This window comes from Pseudopipra pipra, chromosome 26, assembly GCF_036250125.1.
Source record: "Pseudopipra pipra isolate bDixPip1 chromosome 26, bDixPip1.hap1, whole genome shotgun sequence".
Classification (NCBI taxonomy): domain Eukaryota; kingdom Metazoa; phylum Chordata; class Aves; order Passeriformes; family Pipridae; genus Pseudopipra; species Pseudopipra pipra.
Window position 1 is genome coordinate 2,191,206 of NC_087574.1, and position 17,836 is coordinate 2,209,041.

Sequence of the window (17,836 nt, forward strand, 5' to 3'; positions counted from 1 at the left end):
AACAAGCCTCAGTAACAATTCCTTCCCCTCATCCCTTCTCTGCTCCCCTCCACTCTCCCACCATCTGAGAGCAAGTCTGAAAAAAAATAACTCCTTCCACAGAGAAAGGTCAGCATCCAAAAATGGCCTTTTTTCATGATTCAGACTCAATTTTAAGCCTGTGCTGTGTGATAGCATCTGAACTAACTTCCTCTACAGTCCCCTCCCTTCCCCAGTTAAGTTGTTCCTTAAGCCCATCTTTAGCTACTCCCAAAAAGAAAGAATGGGAAGGTTTTAAAAGGAAAAAAAAAGCCAAATAAAAAAGAGAAAGGCTTGAGGGATGGGGAACAGCATCACACATGCAACAGCAACAGCTCTGTTCAGCACCAGAGACTGACTTTAAAGCAAGGTACTGCTCCCTCCGTGTTATCACGTTGAACCAGGGACAGGAATTACACTCAGCCCGAGCCAAACTGCATCACAATTAGTCACAGCTGCTTTGGGAGAGATGCAGGGGGGGAAAAAGCATCAGACTCCACATCCACACTCTCCACTGCACCAGGAGAGAGCCACTGGGAGGCAAAGCAGAAGCACAGGTATCCAAAGGCACCCTGGTCTCACCTTATTGGCTCTGATCTGCTTGTAGATGTCCGTCTGCTGCCGGATCCGGTATTCCAGGTCCGAGACGTGGGCTTGGAGCCAATTCCAGCGGCTGACGATGGCTGCCCGGTCTGCTGCCCATCTCCACTCTGCCCTTCGCCTCCTGGGGAAACAGAGAGGGCACGGGGGGGTTATTTGGAGCGCGGTTTTAATGGTCCAGGCCACAAAAATCCAAGCAGAACGGATGGAGAGATGACGAGCTCCCTCCTGGATGGCACAACTGACACCACCTCAGCACTGCTAATCATCACCAATGAACTCCAGACATGCTGGAAGGGCCATGTCTCTGCAGAACAATTTTCAAACAACTTTTGGTGCCCAATGACTGAAGTCCTGCCCATGCAAGTGTTAAGATTTTATTCCACGCTCAGCTGAAGCAGCAGCTCCAGTCCTACCTGGCCACAATTGCCAGACCCACTTTTCCAAGACTTGGAGAAAACCAAACCATCTGCCCTCCCTCCTCATTGAAAAAATCCATCTGTCCTCCCTCCTCTATAAAAAACCCCCCTCTGTCATAGGCCCCAAAATCCACCTGAACACCACAATCAAACCTCAGTGGCAGGTTTCACAACCACCATCGCTGGGGTTTAAGAGTAACTGCTTGGAGAGGAGTGACAGAGCCAACAGCACCTGGCACAAGGTGCTGCAAAGGACAGGCACCAGCAAAGTTGATTTCTGCATCTGATGGAAGGACCAAGCAAATAAAGAAGCCAGGAAATAATATCGACTGTCATCAAAACACACTTAATCTTTACTGCTGCACTCCAGGGCAGAAAGGAACACAAGGATGGTAAGGCATGGATAAATCCACGGCTCCACTCCCCACAATTAAAGCCTTAATATCATGAAAATACACCCTAAGCATCCCAGTTCCAGTGCATAAATATTAAGGCTGCCCAGAAAGGAGGAAACCCCAGACATGGTGCAGAAACAAAGCACCAGCAGGACGTGCTGACAGACCCAGAGCTGCTGCACAAAGCCTTCGCCACAGCTGGATGTTTGGCAATTAAGAAATTAATCACACAATAATTCCCTTTGCCCACCTCTCCCCCTCCTTCTGCAGCAATTTTGAACCAGCCTGGCATGTGGGGCAGGGGAGTCACTGCAATGTCCAGATGTTTCCTCCAAAATCCAACCAGAAAGTCTTGTGCTGGGATTAACCCGTTTCGGAGCCGAAAGCAGCCCCTGCAGCAGAACCACCACGTGGGGAATGAGGTTCAGTCCTGAGGCTGCCCCAGCTGCAGAGAAGGGAAGGAGCAGCAATCACCAAGTTCTTAGAAAAATCTGCTCCTCCTGAGCCTCTGCCCTGGTTTAGTTGTAACTGTACCGAGTGCACTCGGCTAAAAATGAAAGAAATACAAAAAAGTCCCCGGGTTATTACGAGTTTCAAATCAGATAATAGAAATACCTTGAATAGGAGGAGTTGGTTGCTTCGAACTGCAAGTGAAACCCATGAATTTAGAGCAAGACACGTTATCCATATTCCTGCTGGACCTTTTGGCTGCAGTGCCAACACAGACAGGGACAAATTCCCACCAAAACAGGCGACAGCATCCTCTGCCCACAGCCCTCCCAAAGACCATTTTCAGAACAGCTTGAGGAATTTGAGTCCTTCTCTCTGCAATATTTCCCTGTGTAAAGGGCCTGCTCTATTTTTATCGATGCTGACCTTATGTTTGGTGGAAATTTTACTACTTGTTGCAGCTGGATGGCACAGCAAGGCCAGATCTTAATCCTGCATCAGCAACACCGGGAATATCCAAGAGAAGGCTGGAGGGGGACTTGCACAGCACAGGGACAGGACAAGGGGGAATGGCTTCAAACTGCCAGAGGGCAGGGTTAGATGGGACACTGGGAAGAAATTCTCCCCTGTGAGGGTGGGGAGGCCCTGGCCCAGGTTGCCCAGAGAAGCTGTGGCTGCCCCATTGATTCAATATTTAATAGGTACACCTGCAAATAACCAACTCTGCTGGTGGATGGGCTACACCTCCAAATTTTAAGGATTTCCACTGCTAACATCATTGCTGTTCTAAGAGTCAAGTCTGGACAGAATTCCATTTCCAGGACAGATGCAGTGCTGATGACACAGCCAGGACCAATTTAGAGATCAGTTTATATGTATTTTATATCCTTCCAGTGCCCAAAGGGGCTACAAGAAACATGGAGAGAGACTGTTTCCAAGGGCCTGGAGGGACAGGACAAGGGGGAATGGCTTCAAACTGCCAGAGGGCAGGATTAGATGGGACACTGGAAAGAAATTCTTCCCTGGGAGGGTGGGGAGGCCCTGGCCCAGGTTGCCCAGAGAAGCTGTGGCTGCCCCATTGTTTTCAGAAGTAAGTTTTTAGAATCAAACGCTGCTGAGAGCACATTCCAAGTGCCACCTGCCTTGACTGCCTCTACAAAAACTACAAAGCACCTCTGCCTGTTAAATACATCTCATTCTCTTGCTCAGATTACACAGAAACTGAGATTAAGTATGAAAAAAAAAACAACCAACAAACCACCTTCCACCCATTTAGTTCCCCAAAGCGACATGGCAGCACCAGCAGCAGCAAACCCGCTCCTCACCTTAAAATCAGGACACATCCTACCCCAGAAAAGCCCACTGGATTTAGACCAAAAATAACCCAAGGAAGAGAAACACAGTAACGTACACTTCATCCTCTGACACCCTGCGGCAGAGGGGGAGGAGGGGAACATAATGATGGCTCAGCCACACTTTCCAAAACAGCACCGAGCGTAGTGGGGGCTCTATATTTAGAACTGAGCCTTTTCAGAGCCTGTTCAGTCACACCCTGCACTGGGAGGTGCTGTCAGCAACATGTATGTCGTGTGTGTTCTCCTCATGTGGATCATCAGCTCTTGGGATCAGCTCTGTATATGCCTCACCTCTAATAGCTATGCAAATATTCTGTGAAAATGATTATTTGCCTGTCTAGCATTAGAAAGGAGCAACCATGCACAACACACAGAGTCTGCAGTGACCACTGGGGATCTGAGACCTCAGCTCTGGGGCAGAGGGAAACCCATTCCTTTCTTTCTAAGCCTGAACTACCTAAAGGGAGTCTAAAAGAAAAGAGGGACTTTTTATAAGAACATGGAGTGACAGGACAAAGGGGAATGGCTTCAAACTGACAGAGAGTAGGTCTAGATTGGATATTAGGAAAAATTCTTCCCTGGGAGGGTGGGGAGGCCCTGGCACAGGGTGCCCAGAGAAGCTGTGCCTGCCCCTGGATCCCTGGAAGTGTCCAAGGCCAGGTTGGACAGGGCTTGGAGCAACCTGGGCTGGTGGAAGGTGTCCCTGCCCAGGGCAAGGGGATAAAACTGGATGGTTTTTAGGGTCTCTTCCAACCCAAATCCTCCTGTAATTCTGTGATTCCATGTAGGGACAAAGTCAGGTGGGATACAATCCTTCCATCTGCACATCCCCATGTCGAAAATACACTCAGGCTAGATAAATATCCTGATTTAAACAGACAAGGAACAAAAGGGACACCTTCCACTAGCCCAAATTGCTCCAAGCCCCGTCCAACCTGGCCTTGGACACTTCCAGGGATGGGGCAGCCAGGGCTGCTCTGGGCAACCTGTGCCAGGGCCTCCCCACCCTCACAGGGAGGGATTTCTTACTAATATCCAATCTAAATCTCAGCTTCAAATCCATCACTCAGCCCATCCACCCACCAGTCCATCCTGCTTTCTGCTGAGTCCGTGCAGCTGAATTCCAACAGGAAGGACAGAGACAGCCCAGACAAACTGAGGGAATTAGGGATTAGCAGACTTATTTTTCACCAGGAGACTGCCCTACTAAAGGCCCAGCTGCAAAGTGAGCAGAGCAGATCCACCAACTGCTGCTAAACCATCCTGACAATGACATAGAAGAGCACAGAGATGGAGTGAGAACTGAGCTCAGACTGGAGAGTCACAGGCTGAAGGGGAACTCTGTTATCTGAACCACCTGTAGGAGTCAGCAGGAATGGATGAGGAGCAGCCAGGGTCTGCAGGGAGATGGTTTCTGCCACTCTGAGCACCTGAGCAAACCCAAATCACCGGGATGTGAAATGAGGAACAGCAGGTCATGCTGGAAGGAAGAGTCGGTACCAGGAGGGAGAATTGCACTGCAGAATCACTGAGCAGCTCTGCAGGCAGCCAAGAGAGAGAGCTGGAACAGCAAGGGGAGGGTTCACTGGGAACCAGGGAATGCTTCTGGCAGCAGTGCCAGGGAGCCAGCACATCCCAGGACCCAGGAGCCCTCGGATGTTCACTGCTGGCCCCTCCCATCCAGTGCAGATGCAGATTAAAGCCCCAACACGAGGCATAAGCTCCAGCTTTCCAGGCACTTTCCATATGGTTCCCCTCCTCCACTATTTACTGGCATATTCCCAGGGGCTTTGCTGTCCCCTGGAATGCAGTCACCTACCAACAGAGGCCACGCTGGGTTTGCTCTCCCCTTTCCTACACAGCTTTCAATGGGCAAAAATCACCCAAGAGGGGTTCAAAGCTCTGGATTCTGAGATCTTCTCCCTGGAGACACAAACCTCAGCCTCTCTCACCTGCCAGAGGCAAGCTGGGAAGGTGTTAGCACAGCCCATGTGGGAGCCTCAGCAGGGCATTAGGACAGAGCCCAAGAGGGACACAATGGGACATTTCTTGAACGAGACAACCAGTCTGTGCCCACCACGTGAGGCAGCAGTACTGGGAGTGAGGAGATGCCTGCCAGGTGACCTCAGCTGGGGCTCCACTCTGACAACCCTGAACGTACCGTGCTGTGGGGAGAAGGATTGAGGCTCTAACACCCATCTGAGACACAGCTGGGTCAGTGTTTCACTATCTGAGGGGGAAGGAAGGGAGTGGAGGTTGTACAACAATGTCCACGGAGCTTCCGCTGCAACTGCCCGGAGCTGCTTCTTCACGGAGGCTCCATCCTGATCCACTCTTGTGGCCAAATTCCCCTTTTCTCATGTCCAATCCCACCCCAGCACACATCCTTTCCCACCAAAGGCAAGGCCCACACTGAATCCCTGGGATTGTTCCAGAGCTGTTGTCCATGTTCATCCCTTGTGGGTCTGCCAGACTTTGGGTCTGTCAGAGCTTTGTCTGGATGCTGCTGGTCTGCCAGGACCTGCTCCCAGCACCCAGCTGCTTGGCTGTGGATTGAGAACAACCTGGTTTTGGCCTCACATGGCCATTCAGACACTTGTCCTCTCCCCGAGGAACCGGGAAGAAACCCACGTGTGAGATCCCATCATCACTTCCACATCCCAGACTGCACCAGCCAACTGGCAACTGCAGGAAGCCACAGTCCCATCCCAAGTTTTGATTCTGCTCCAAAATCTCTGCACAAGCTGCTTTCTTCTTCTTCCCAGCTCTGTACTCAACTCATTCCACCAAATTCCTGCCAAAATGCTCAGAAGTTCATTCTGTGCCTTTCCTGGAGCTGCCCAAACACCAGCACTGATGCAATTCCCTGCTGGGAACCAGCACTGGGATCTCGCTGCCAGCAACAGGGACACACCGGAGCCAAGCTCCCACTCCCACCTTTGAAAGCAGCTTCAAATATGACAGTTTACCACATTCAGCCATCACCTCTATTAAAGGGCAAATCTCCACAGTAACAATGTGTATTTTCCTTGTGTTCCCACCACGAGGCACCGGCCCGTGGGGAAGGTCAGAGGTGGGAATGTTGGCACTGGTGCGATGCCGACTCCTGAACAACGAGGAGGTGCCAAGAGAAATCTCGTGGTTAAATCAACTCCTATTGATTCACCAGGGACTGAAAACATCAGCATTAAAATCAGGCTAAAAGAAGTTTCCCACCCCCTTTCTCTGATGATTTTTGAGGGGCTCAAAGGCCAGTACTAAAAATAAAGTAAAATATTGGTATATTTGCTGTTAGAGCTCATGGTAGACACAGCACCACCACTGCTCACACACCCTAGAAATCCAGGCCATGAAGATGCTCCAAGGGCTGAAGCACCTCTGCTATGGAAACAGGCTGGGAGAGCTGGGGGTGTTCAGCCTGCAGAAGGCTCCAGGGAGACCTCAGATACCCTTCCAGGGCCTAAAGGGGCTCCAAGAGAGGGACTGGAAAAGGGCCTAGAGTGACAGGACAAAGGGGAACTATTTTAAACTAAAAGAGGAAAGATTTAGATGGGCTATTGGGAAGAAATCCTTCCCTGGGAGGGTGGGGAGGCCCTGGCACAGGTTGCCCAGGGAAGCTGTGGCTGCCCCTGGATCCCTGGAAGTGTCCAAGGCCAGGTTGGACGGGGTTTGGAGCAACCTGGACTAGTGGAAGGTGTCCCTGCCCAGGGCAGAGGGTGGAATGAGATGAACTTTAAGGTCCCTTCCAACCCAAACCATTCTGGGATTCTGTGACTCTATGACGTGCCCAAGTAAAAAAGCCCCGTGCTCTGCTCACACAGACAATTCTAAGCATCATCTCCAAGCACTGCACAAATGCAACTTTTTTATTTGCTCTTGTAATCTTTAGCTGTGCCTCACTAAAGAAAGAGATTTGAACCCAATTCAGCTGCTATTTTCCTGCAGTTCATCTATTCCTGGAGTTCATTCCTCAGCCCACCAAGCCTTTATCCTTCTTTTTGGTATTATTTTAGATCAATGCAAAACCAGATCGATGGGTGGAGCAAGAGTTAAAGCTCTGCCAAACACACTCTCCTGACAACTCCGAGAGAGGGAGAGCAAACCCCACAAGGCTCGAGAACAATCTCATTAGCTGATCGTAACATTGCTGCCTGTGAAGAAGCCAAAGTGAACAATTTGTTCAGCTGAACACCCGCCCCCACCCCTGGACAGAACCATCAGCTTTGAAGAGCTCTTGTATTCCCAGCATGTGCTCGGCACTCCGCTGGATCTCCTTCAAACCTCCCCTCGGTTCATTCATTCCCGGATCCAGAGAAACCCAAGGCCTCCAGGGGCTGGGAGTAAAGAGTTATTTCCCCTGGAAAACCCCCACTGCTCGAGGGAAATTTGGGAGCACAAATCCGAAAGCCTGAGCAGGGCCAAGCCAAGCTCCTGCCCAAGGGAGAGGCTCAAGGCCTCAGGGAGCAGCAGGATCTGCACCCAAACACAGCTCAGCACAACTGCCCTTCTGGTGAGGAGGAACCATCCAAACCACTCCACCAGCACAGCAGCCATCGCTCGGATCGGGATATGAGAGGTTTGGTTTGGCATCTCTAGTTCATTTCTACTAAAGAAGGGGGGGAAAAAAGGAAAAGAAGGAAAAAAAAAATTGGCATCTCTTACCAGCTGCCTGAAGTGCTGCACAGAGATCCTGGCAGGACCAGAAATCACAGCCTGGGGCAACTCGGCAGAATCCAAATCTCCACTACACCGGTTGCAGAAATGGTACCCAGCCCACAGCCCAACACCAGCACGGAGCCACGTGTCCCAGCAGCCCCTCATCCCAAGGGAATGCTCCAGACCAGGGTTCATTTCTTGGCATTCTCCCCGTTCTCCCCTCTCTGCAGTCTTTGCCCCAGGCCAGTCTCTCATGGCAGCATCCTTCCCCAAAATATCCCCAAATCCCTTCCTAGTGGAAGGTAAATTCAGCCTAAGGATCCAAGAAAACCCTCGGATGAGAACAAAACTCAATCCACAAACAGACCTAGAGACAAGGAAACAAAAGAGGGAAATTAAAAATACCAAAGTGAAACAACTGCCAAGGTGGAGGGGCAGGGGACATCCCCCAACCTGCTCATGGCACCGAAAATACCAAAGCTACCAAACCACCTTCAGCCCATCCTGCCCATGAACTCACTGTGCTGGGATTCACAACAATTTAACTCCTTTAAAAGCTGTGTAACAAAAATACATTGGGATCAACCTCTTGAGAAAGTTTCCCCCTGAAATGGAACGTCAGGGGATTGTTTATATTGCTGAACATAATCACCACTATCCACATACCTCGAGATCAGGCTCACCTTCACAAGATTTAAACTTCTGGAGTGCAAAGAAATTACTCCTCAGAAAAGGAGTAAAAACAAGCCACTCTACTAAACTGACCTGCCTTCTTCCTTAAACTGTCCTTAAGACCAGGTTGGACGGGGCTTGGAGAAACCTGGGCTAGTGGAAGATGTCCCTGCCCCTGGCAGGGGGTGGAACTGCATGATCTTTAAGATCTCCTCTAACTCAAACCCTTCTGGGATTGTCTGATCCCCTTTAATGTACTATTTTGAAAAGTATGTGCCACTTGAGAGGAAGGAATAACCCAGTGAATTCTATGGAAGCACAAACACAGACACGTGGAGCAAACAAACTGTGCTTGGTTTCTCATCAGTAAACCAAAAATCATCATTTTATTTACCTCCTGTTCGGAGCTCAGAACAACCCTGCTGGCTGGTGAACCACCACCTGCACAAACTGTAACTCATGCTCACACCCCAGCCACACTCAGGGTCTGGCTGTGCTCCAGGAATGGAGTTAAGGTCCCAAATCAGAGCAGTTCCAGAGCACCACCATCCAAAGGCTGGACTTGGTGGTCTTAGAGGCCTTTTCCAACCTAAATGACTCCCTGATTCTGCGAAGGTGAAGCTCCCCATGGCCCCAGGTGTTACACCAGGCCCACTGTCTGGGACACTGTGACACAGCATTTCATCCCGGTGTGTAACACTCAGAGCCCACAGCCTCCAGGGCTGGATCCTGCAGTGGTGCACAGCAGCAGTGACTCACAACGTGCTGCTGATGCTGAGTCACTCGCCTTGTCTGCGCTGGCCCCTTCTCCAGCCCCATCCACAATCCCAATGGGAACACGGGAACCTCGAGAGGAACACGGGGCAGCTCTCCCCGAAGCCTGGAAGTGGGACAATGGTGCCTCAAAAGCAGAGAGGATCCCTCGGGAGGTTTTGGCTTTACAAGCTGGAAGGATACAATAAACATCTTCTGTTTGGATGGTGACCCTAAAATACCATGAGCACAATTACAGAATGTCAGAGTTGGGAGGGACTCCCAAGGATCATCCAGTCCAACTCCAGGCCCTTCCCAGAACACTCCAACAATCCCACCCTGTGCCTGAGAATGTTGTCCAAACTCTCCTTGAGCTCTAGAAGATTTGGGGCTGTGACCACTGCCCTGATCCAGTGCCCGACCACCCAGAAGGATCTGTGGGATCTCAGGCACCAGCTCCCACACAGGGTCAGGATGTTTTGTTCACACAGCAGCAGCTCCACCACGATTCCCTCTCCCTGTGTCCATCTCACCCAGGGCCAAGCCAACAGGAACCAAACCACGGCCGGGATGGACTCTGGGCCAGCAGGCAGCACTGGATCCCGAGGTCCCAACCCAACAGGAGCTGCCACTCAGACACCAGGCAGAGAGTGGGAAGTGATAAGGGATGATGCTTTCCTGGCAGAGCTTCCCATTCCCACAGGTCCTGCCAGGCAGGAAAACCCCTGCCCAGCAGATCCTGCAGCAGTTCAGGCTGTGCCACACCTGGGACAGGCAGTCCACTATTTTTCCTTCCCCTGCCTCAGTTTACCTGCAGCACAAGCTGCAGTGACTCCTCGCTCTTCCCAGGCAAGGAAATCATGGCAGAGGCCACTGCTGGCTCAGGGCTGATCTCCAGGAGGAGCCTCCTGTAAGCTCTGCCTGGATGAAAAATGTACATTCTCTGCCCTGTCAGCCTCCATTCAGCTTCCTTCCATTAATGGGCAAATCCACAGGGATATGGAAGTGTGAGGGGGAAATACGTAGACCAGAAACCACCACTTGAGCACTGCAGAGCATGCCAAGGTTCTCTTGGTTTGGGGTTTTTGTTTCATTATTTTCCTAAGCTTTGAAGGCATGTTATTCCATCTTACTACTTTTCCTGTCTTCCTCCATCTCATCTATTCCCAAAGACTGCTGCAGAGAGGATCTTCCTGAAATGCTCAACATGGATACAGAGCCAGCTCCAGCCCTCTGCTCCCAAAATGCCACTTCACCCAGTTCCTGTGAAGCTCCTGCTCTCCTCTGCTGCCATATCACCACCCCCCAGGCTCACTTCACTTCTGCAGCTACCCCGAGGTGTCATCTGTGTAAAAGAAGAAAGAAAATAAGTCTTAATTGTCCCTGGAGTCCAGAAAGGCCCTAATCATAGGGGTCCTATGCTCTGGTGCACCATTAACTACAGAGAGGTTTCAACACAGTGACCATCACTTGTGATTTCACTTTCCACTGAGTTCATGGCCAAGGCATGAATTCAGCAGCACATGGACCAGCCAGAGCAAAACAGCCCAGCTCAGCAGAAAGCTCTGCTCACACTCAGAGTTTAGTTGATTCCTTTCTTAGTTTCCAGAATGCTTTTAAGATCTTTGCTGAAACTCTTCCCGCTGCTTGCCAGGGGTAGGTCTGAACTTTTGCGCTGTTTCAAATCCAAGTGCCCCAGATCTTCACACTGTGACATTTATGCACTGCCCCAAGCACTTATTCAGCTGACTGTCTGAAAAACAGCCATTCCCAGCTCGAGCTGCTCTTCAGCCCTCAGCAGCAACAATTGTTCTGTGACAATAGCTGAAAATTCAGAGTTTATTCTTTCAGCTGCCAATGCAAGTACTTTGGGCCACGTCTGGATCCTGTTTCAGCCCCCACAACAAGGTGTGGGGAGAGAAGGGGAAGGTGGGGACAGGAGGTGGGATTAGAAGAGTGTGGGCACCAGGAGCTGGGTGTTACACCGGGAAAAATGACTCTCCTGGGGCACAGCAGAGCAGCCAGCTGAAAAATACCATGTTTTAAGAGAATTTATTGGCCCATTTTTCAGTATGGTTCTCCACACGCTCACAGGCACCGAGGCAGGCGCAGCAGAGCAGCTCTTACTGCTGATGGGAAGATTCTGCCTGATCATCAGCATCATCCCAGAAATTAGGGCAGTCTCTTACACCTCAATCCAGGAGTGAGAAGGTGAGACCACATCATGTACCAAAGGTGTTTATAACTCAACAACAAAGTGTGCCATGACTGTGCTGTCAGTCCACTGGGAATTTTCCCCTTAGAGCTCTGGTTAAGATCATCTTAAGATCATCTGCTCAAGATGCCATTCTCAGCATTACAAACTAAGCACCAAGATACCCACTTTCCCCTCAAAATGCCTAAAATAAAATTGCTGAAGCTCACAACAAACATCTTCCAGGAGCATATCCTCCTTTATCAATATTATAATTTTGTTATATTTTATTATGTTATAATATATATTATATATTATAATTTTACTACAGCTTCCCATTGGGTCTGGGTTGCACAGGACAATCTTTAACCTTCTTTAGACCCGTATTTCTCATTAAGGGTTCAACTTCTTCCACCAGAAAGCAGAAAGTGGCAGAAGCACTTAAGCCATCAGAAATTTTGCTGTTCTTTTTTTCTTTTTTTTTTTTTTCCTCTTCTTCACACTAAAGGTGGGATCTCAACAAGACATTTAGAACCTTCCTTTGGCAAAACCAGTAGGGAAGGACCAGCAACTCCTGTTCACCAAGAGGAGACAGTAAGTGATAACAGAGGCTGGGTTTGATCTTCACTGCTGCACCACGAGCACAACCAGCAACAACCACAACGAGCCATTTTCTTGAATTTCTTTAAAATAAGACAAATTGCAAACACTGCAACTCCACCCTAAAGCTCTGCTTGCGGCCAGAGCTCCAGAGGAGCACGTGGGGATGGATATACCAGCAAAGACCACAAGCCAACACATCCCTGTGGAAAACCAGCATCTTCACAAGGAAACACCATAAAATAAGTAAAAGCTGCTGGGACACTCTCAGTCCCAGAATCACAGGATGGTTTGGGTTGGAAGGGGCCTTAAAGATCCTCTCGTTCCATGGGCAGGGACACCTTCCAGCAGTGCAGGTGGGACAGCCAGGACTTGCAGCAACTGCCAGTATTTCCCAAGAAGGTAATCCCTGAGCAAACCAGCCCCTTCCCAGCTCCTGGTGTCCCTTCAGCACCAAGACATCACCCCACACTCAGCAGCACGGGATGATGTGGCTTCCTGGATTACTGGAGAAGAAGCTTCCCTGAAACGAGTGCCGGTAAAACGTCAAAGAAGAGAAGGGAGGGGGTGCTCAGTGTCCTGAGCTCTTCAAACAAAACTAAGTGCACAGCAGAGAGGAGGCAATTACGGCCTGGAGTAAACTGTTTGAGAAGTTATTACACTTGTTCCACAGCAAAGCCCTTTGTATGTGTGCAAAGATTTGAGCTTGGTGTCCAAGTGGGGGAGCGCTCGCTGCAGCCCATTAGTGCCACGATCCCTGGGGACACAAGAATAGACACTATGCAAATCAGGGTCCATTGTTAAAAGGGAAAATTTATTTCACATTCCTGAGCAGCAGTGTTCCTGGAGCAGAACAATTGGAGAGGCCCTTCTGCTGAGCACGGCACATTTTTATGCTCCACAGTAAATCAATATTCCATAATGCAGAAACCACGTTAAATGATTGCCAGGGCGAGGATGGCAGCCCCGAGCTTTGGGGAACAGCTTTAACACAGCACCCGTGTCAGAACAGGGCTTATTTGGGACATGCTTTTCCTTGTTTACTGAGGGCAGAATTTATGGAATTATTCTCCAGGACTTTCAAACCTTCCAGCTCGTGCCATGAAGAGAAAGGCACCACCCAAGGCTGTTTCCTGACTCTCAACTTGATCTAAACAAGTGCCACTACAGTTGTCTCAGTGTCCCAAAGACTTCTCACTCAGGCAGCACCAGCAAAACAATCTCCAAATGGGATATCCAAGAAAAAAGTGGAGTTACCCTTGAAGTGAAGAACTCCTTGCACCCCCACGCTCTACTCTCCTTGGAAGAGGAAAAGACAACTATTCCTTCAGCATTTACCAAACTTCCCAACAATGCAGCTTGGACTGACACAGGATGCAGAAACAGATTTCTGCCCAAATTGTTTTCATCTAAGCCAGTTCTGATCATCATCATCAATCCAGGACAAATAAAACCTGCTTTCCTTTCCCTCTTGGTTCAGCTCGCAGGAGATTTGGAGTCTTCCTCTTCTCCCCCACCCAATGCACCCAGTGAGTACCAACAGACAGGGGGGAGCAGTGCTGGACACTCCCATCCTCCCAGGGATGAAAAAGCAGCTTCAGTCCCTTCACTTCTCATTATGCAGCCATTAAGATCTGAGGTCAAAGGCTGTTCTGTCATGGCTCACAGGGAAGGGAGGGCTTTTGTTTAACTCCACAGGTTCTGCAGCCCAAGATCAAAATGAAGCTTCAGGATAAGTGATTACACTGAAGCAGGCTCAGCTCAAGGCCTGGGAAATTTCTGCACTACTGGGATGACCTCACCCTCCTTATCTGCTCTTTCATGTCCTGGGAGGAAGAGGAGGGAGCTTTGCAAACACGTCTCCAAACACAGAATTCCAACACAAAGTCTGCACTTATAAACACAGCTCTGAGCATCCCAAAATCAGGCTCTGCTCTGTACCTGGCAAACAAAGCCCTAAACCCTCCTCACAGAAATCTCTTAAAAAGTTTTTTTCCAGTCTTCTTCACTGCTCATTAGAGAAAGGAGGATTTTAAGCTCACGCACAGGTAAAATCGAGAAGCCCAGAGAGGTTTTGGCTCCTCGTCCCTGGAAGTGTTCAAGGCCAGGTTCAATGAGCTCTGAGCAACCTGGTCTAGTGCAAAGTGTCCCTGTCTGGGGTAGAGGGGTGAAACTGGGTGCTCCTTAAGGACCCTTCCAACCCAAACCATCCTGTGGTTCTAGAAAATACAATTGTTTGGACCACGCAGTGACATCAGGACAAACCAGGTAGGATTAGGTAGCCAAGGAGGATTTCCAGCCAAAGCAGAAGTTCTCCTCAATGCCAAACGTGGTTGAGATGGGCTGGGCTGGGCAGGGAGCAGGGCAGAACTGATGGATTTTATGGAATGCTGCAACAGCAGGGGCAGCATCGATGGCCAACAGCACAGTGGCACTGCATTCACCCACCAGGTGCAGCCCAAGGCTCCCACCTTCCAGGGAGAAGCAATCTGCTTCCCAGCCTTCCAGGAGAGCAGCAGGAGCAAGGTGCACGTGTGCCATCCCATTTCATGCCCACTCACTCAGGTGCAATCCCATCTCATGCCCACTCACTCAGGGGCTTGCCCTGATTTCCAGGCTTTCAATCCCAGCTGTTTCAGAGTTGAAGGAAAAATGAAAATGCCTTTTTTTTTTTGGGGCTCGAAGCTCAGGGAGGTGATTCCTGCTCAAAGTAAAAAGAACACCAGGTCTTTTAGAGGAAGAGAACACCCACTGGAGCTGCAGATACTCCCTTTGTAGTGCCATGCCTGGCTCCTCTGCAGCCCCTAACACATGTCCCTGCCCAGGCCTCTCCCAGCGTGGTCCCCAGCAAAGATCACCTCTTTAGTCTAAAATAGAGCAACGACAAAGCTACACATCAATATGAAATCTGAAGGTCATTTAGTCAAGGGAAGGGGCAGCCGTGCTATTTCTGGCATCGATCCAAGAGAAGTTTCCTCTCCCAACCCAAAGAGCTCTTCCAGTTAACACAGAAATAACACGTTTCTGGCCTCCAAGCCCTTCATCTAAGAAATGGGAAGAAATAATCCTGGCTAAAGGGCTGCTTTATAGTAGAGGAGCGTGGAAAAAGTCCAGAGAGAAATGGAAAGGGAGAGGGACAACAACAGGAGACTGATGTGAGTCACGCTGTGCTGGGTTTTGCCTGAAGCCACAGAGAAACACGGCAGAGAAGCGGCCATGGAGCGTCGGGATGGCACAGGGAGAAGGGTGGCTGCCCCCAGCTACTGAACTGCAGACAGGCAGCACCAGAGACAGCAGATCAGAAGGGATAAATTATGAATTTAGCAATTCTGTTCCACAGTGAAGGATGCAGAAAGGATTCATGGCACTGGATCAAAGCTGAGAGCGGGATCCCTCTGTGGATGCAGGGGAAGCTGCTGGTTAGGGGCAGGTGAACGGGGGGCACAGGAGGAAGGAGCTCTGGGCAGAGCTGTCCCTCTGGGCTGAGGATGGACAAAATGAGGCTGTGAAAATCCAGTTTTGTTTCCATGAGGAGAAGAAAGGCACAATCTGCATTGTTCAGCCACGTGAAACCCCTTTTATTGCCGACGCTCCGGCGTACAAAGGACTGAAGAAACACAGGATTCAAACATCAAATGGGAGACACAAAAGAGCATCTCTGCTTTCCAAGAAAGGGCTGAGCTCTGACCAGGTCGAAGAATCTTCCAGAAGAGCAACTCTGGCCACTAATGAATGTCACTAATGAAGGGTTTTCAGGGAGCTTCCCATCTCATCCGAATGCAACCGACCGACACATCGTGTCACCTCCCTCCTCCCGCCACAGCTTTTGCACACAAGGATGTCTGTCAACACCCATGAATTTCTCAGGCATTCCTGGCCCCTTTATCAAGTTTTCCATCAAAAAGATCATTTAATGAGTCTGCAAATCCCTCTGCATGGTCCCTCAGAGCACTGTTTAAGAACCACTATTTCAGCCCTTACTATCTTCCGTACGTGTTTGCCAGAAATAATTAAAGTCTGCGGCAAATTGCTGATTTAAGTGGTACAAAGTCTGCTTCCAGCCAGAGCAGAGCCAGGCAGTGCCCTGTGGCTGTTTGTGCATCCCCTGGCAGGGCAATGCAGTTCCATGCCTCGGGAAGAAGTGTCACTGCTGAGCTGTGATCCATCTTTTCCGTTTAAGTCACTACAAAGCAGGTTCATCCCCAGCTTCAGCGGGAGCTGGTGAGCTCAGGAGGGCAGGGGGTGTTGGCAGTTTGGGCACCTAACCACGAATGAGTGCTCTGTGCTGGAGAAACTTTGATTTTGGTCTGCCAAGCTGTTCAGGACAGCAAAAAGGAGAAACATTTCCCTGAACACGTGGCAAGAGGTGGCACATGCTGGAGCTGAACAACAAAATCTGGATGATCCGCTAGGAAATGGTCGAGACAAAAAGGAGCCAAGGCTCCACTTGGCAAGTCATCTGAGGGCTGCTCATGTCGGTCACATCCTCCCCTCCACCCTGGCTGAAGCACTGCCCTCTGGGACAAGGACAAAACACTCTCAGCACAAGTGGCTGGGAGAGGAAAAGCGGAACAGGCTCTTTGCCGGAGCTCCACCTGTGCCCTGGGCACGGGGCTCCAGTCTCGGGCTGCCAACCCTCCATCCTTCAGCACAACCCAGTGCACTGGAAAACAAGGACCTCCCCCAAACAGAGTTTTGTCCACAGGAGGCCTCTGCTACTCGCTGTGGGCTGACAAAGGCCTTATGTCTGAACTTACAGATCCCCTATTTACTCTCCTGAAAAAGAGCACGGGGTTACTCAAACCCTGAGAGCCCTGGAGGGGGAAGGAAGCGGGATCTGGATGAGCCTGCAGAGCTGAGGTGGTGATGGTCGAAAACTGAATGCTGGCATTCTGATGGGAACCACTCAAGCTGCAAATAAACTGTATTTGGTGCGTGAGACCCTGAACTCCTGTGAGAGGTGCCAAGGAGAACTTGCCACCTCTGTGCAGTGCCCTGTTCTCAAAGACTCCTCAAATGAAGAGTTCATTCCACTTGAGCATCCCCAAGTTGCACCAAATTTCTGACACAAGTTTTCCTTCAAACAAAGTCAAAAGCCTGTAGGGCCCCCCTTGCTCACATCACAGAATCACAGAATCAACCAGGTTGGAAAAGACCTCCAAGTTCATCAGATGTGAAGGGTAAGGAAGCAGGTTCTTGAAACCAGAGATTTTCATGAAAAAAAACAATTCTTTACTACAATCACCATTTACAGTACGCTTGCACCTTCAACACTGAAACAACCATTATGCAAAGATGAGAAAAAAACTGGCTACAGGAGTTTCCTCACTCCAAGTGCCACCAAGGGGTGAGGTGGACATCAGCACAGGCATAAGATGTGACACCTCAGTGCTGCCTGTTCTCTCCCCAAACCTGCCTCCCTCAGAACATCCACTTAAGTTTCACTTCAGTACTTCAGACAAAGGAATTCCATGATACGAGCTTCAGTTTGAAATTAAAATATATTCCCTCCTCTTCTGTTCAGACCATATAGAGGTCACACAGCCAGAGCAAAGCAGCCCCACCAGCACGTCCCCAACTCCACACAAAGCAAAACATTCCTGTGCTTCTCCTGGCCTGGTTGCAGCTCTTCATGACAACACTAACAAACGAGCCACAGAGACCTTAGCTTAGTATATAACAATAGTTTCATATGAAACACAGCCTTCATTTAACTTTTTTTAT

General features: G+C 49.8%; 1 protein-coding gene across 3 annotated transcripts in view; it reads right to left on the reverse strand.

Annotated features, from left to right (window-relative positions):
- The window catches only part of KANSL1 (KAT8 regulatory NSL complex subunit 1), a 100,488-nt gene that overhangs the window by 26,038 nt on the left and 56,614 nt on the right, over nucleotides 1-17,836 (reverse strand). For all 3 annotated transcript variants that reach the window (XM_064636787.1, XM_064636790.1, XM_064636789.1), the window contains exon 3: nucleotides 601-742. In XM_064636787.1, coding sequence (XP_064492857.1) covers nucleotides 601-742 — 142 coding nt within the window. The remainder of the gene's footprint in view (nucleotides 1-600; nucleotides 743-17,836) is intronic.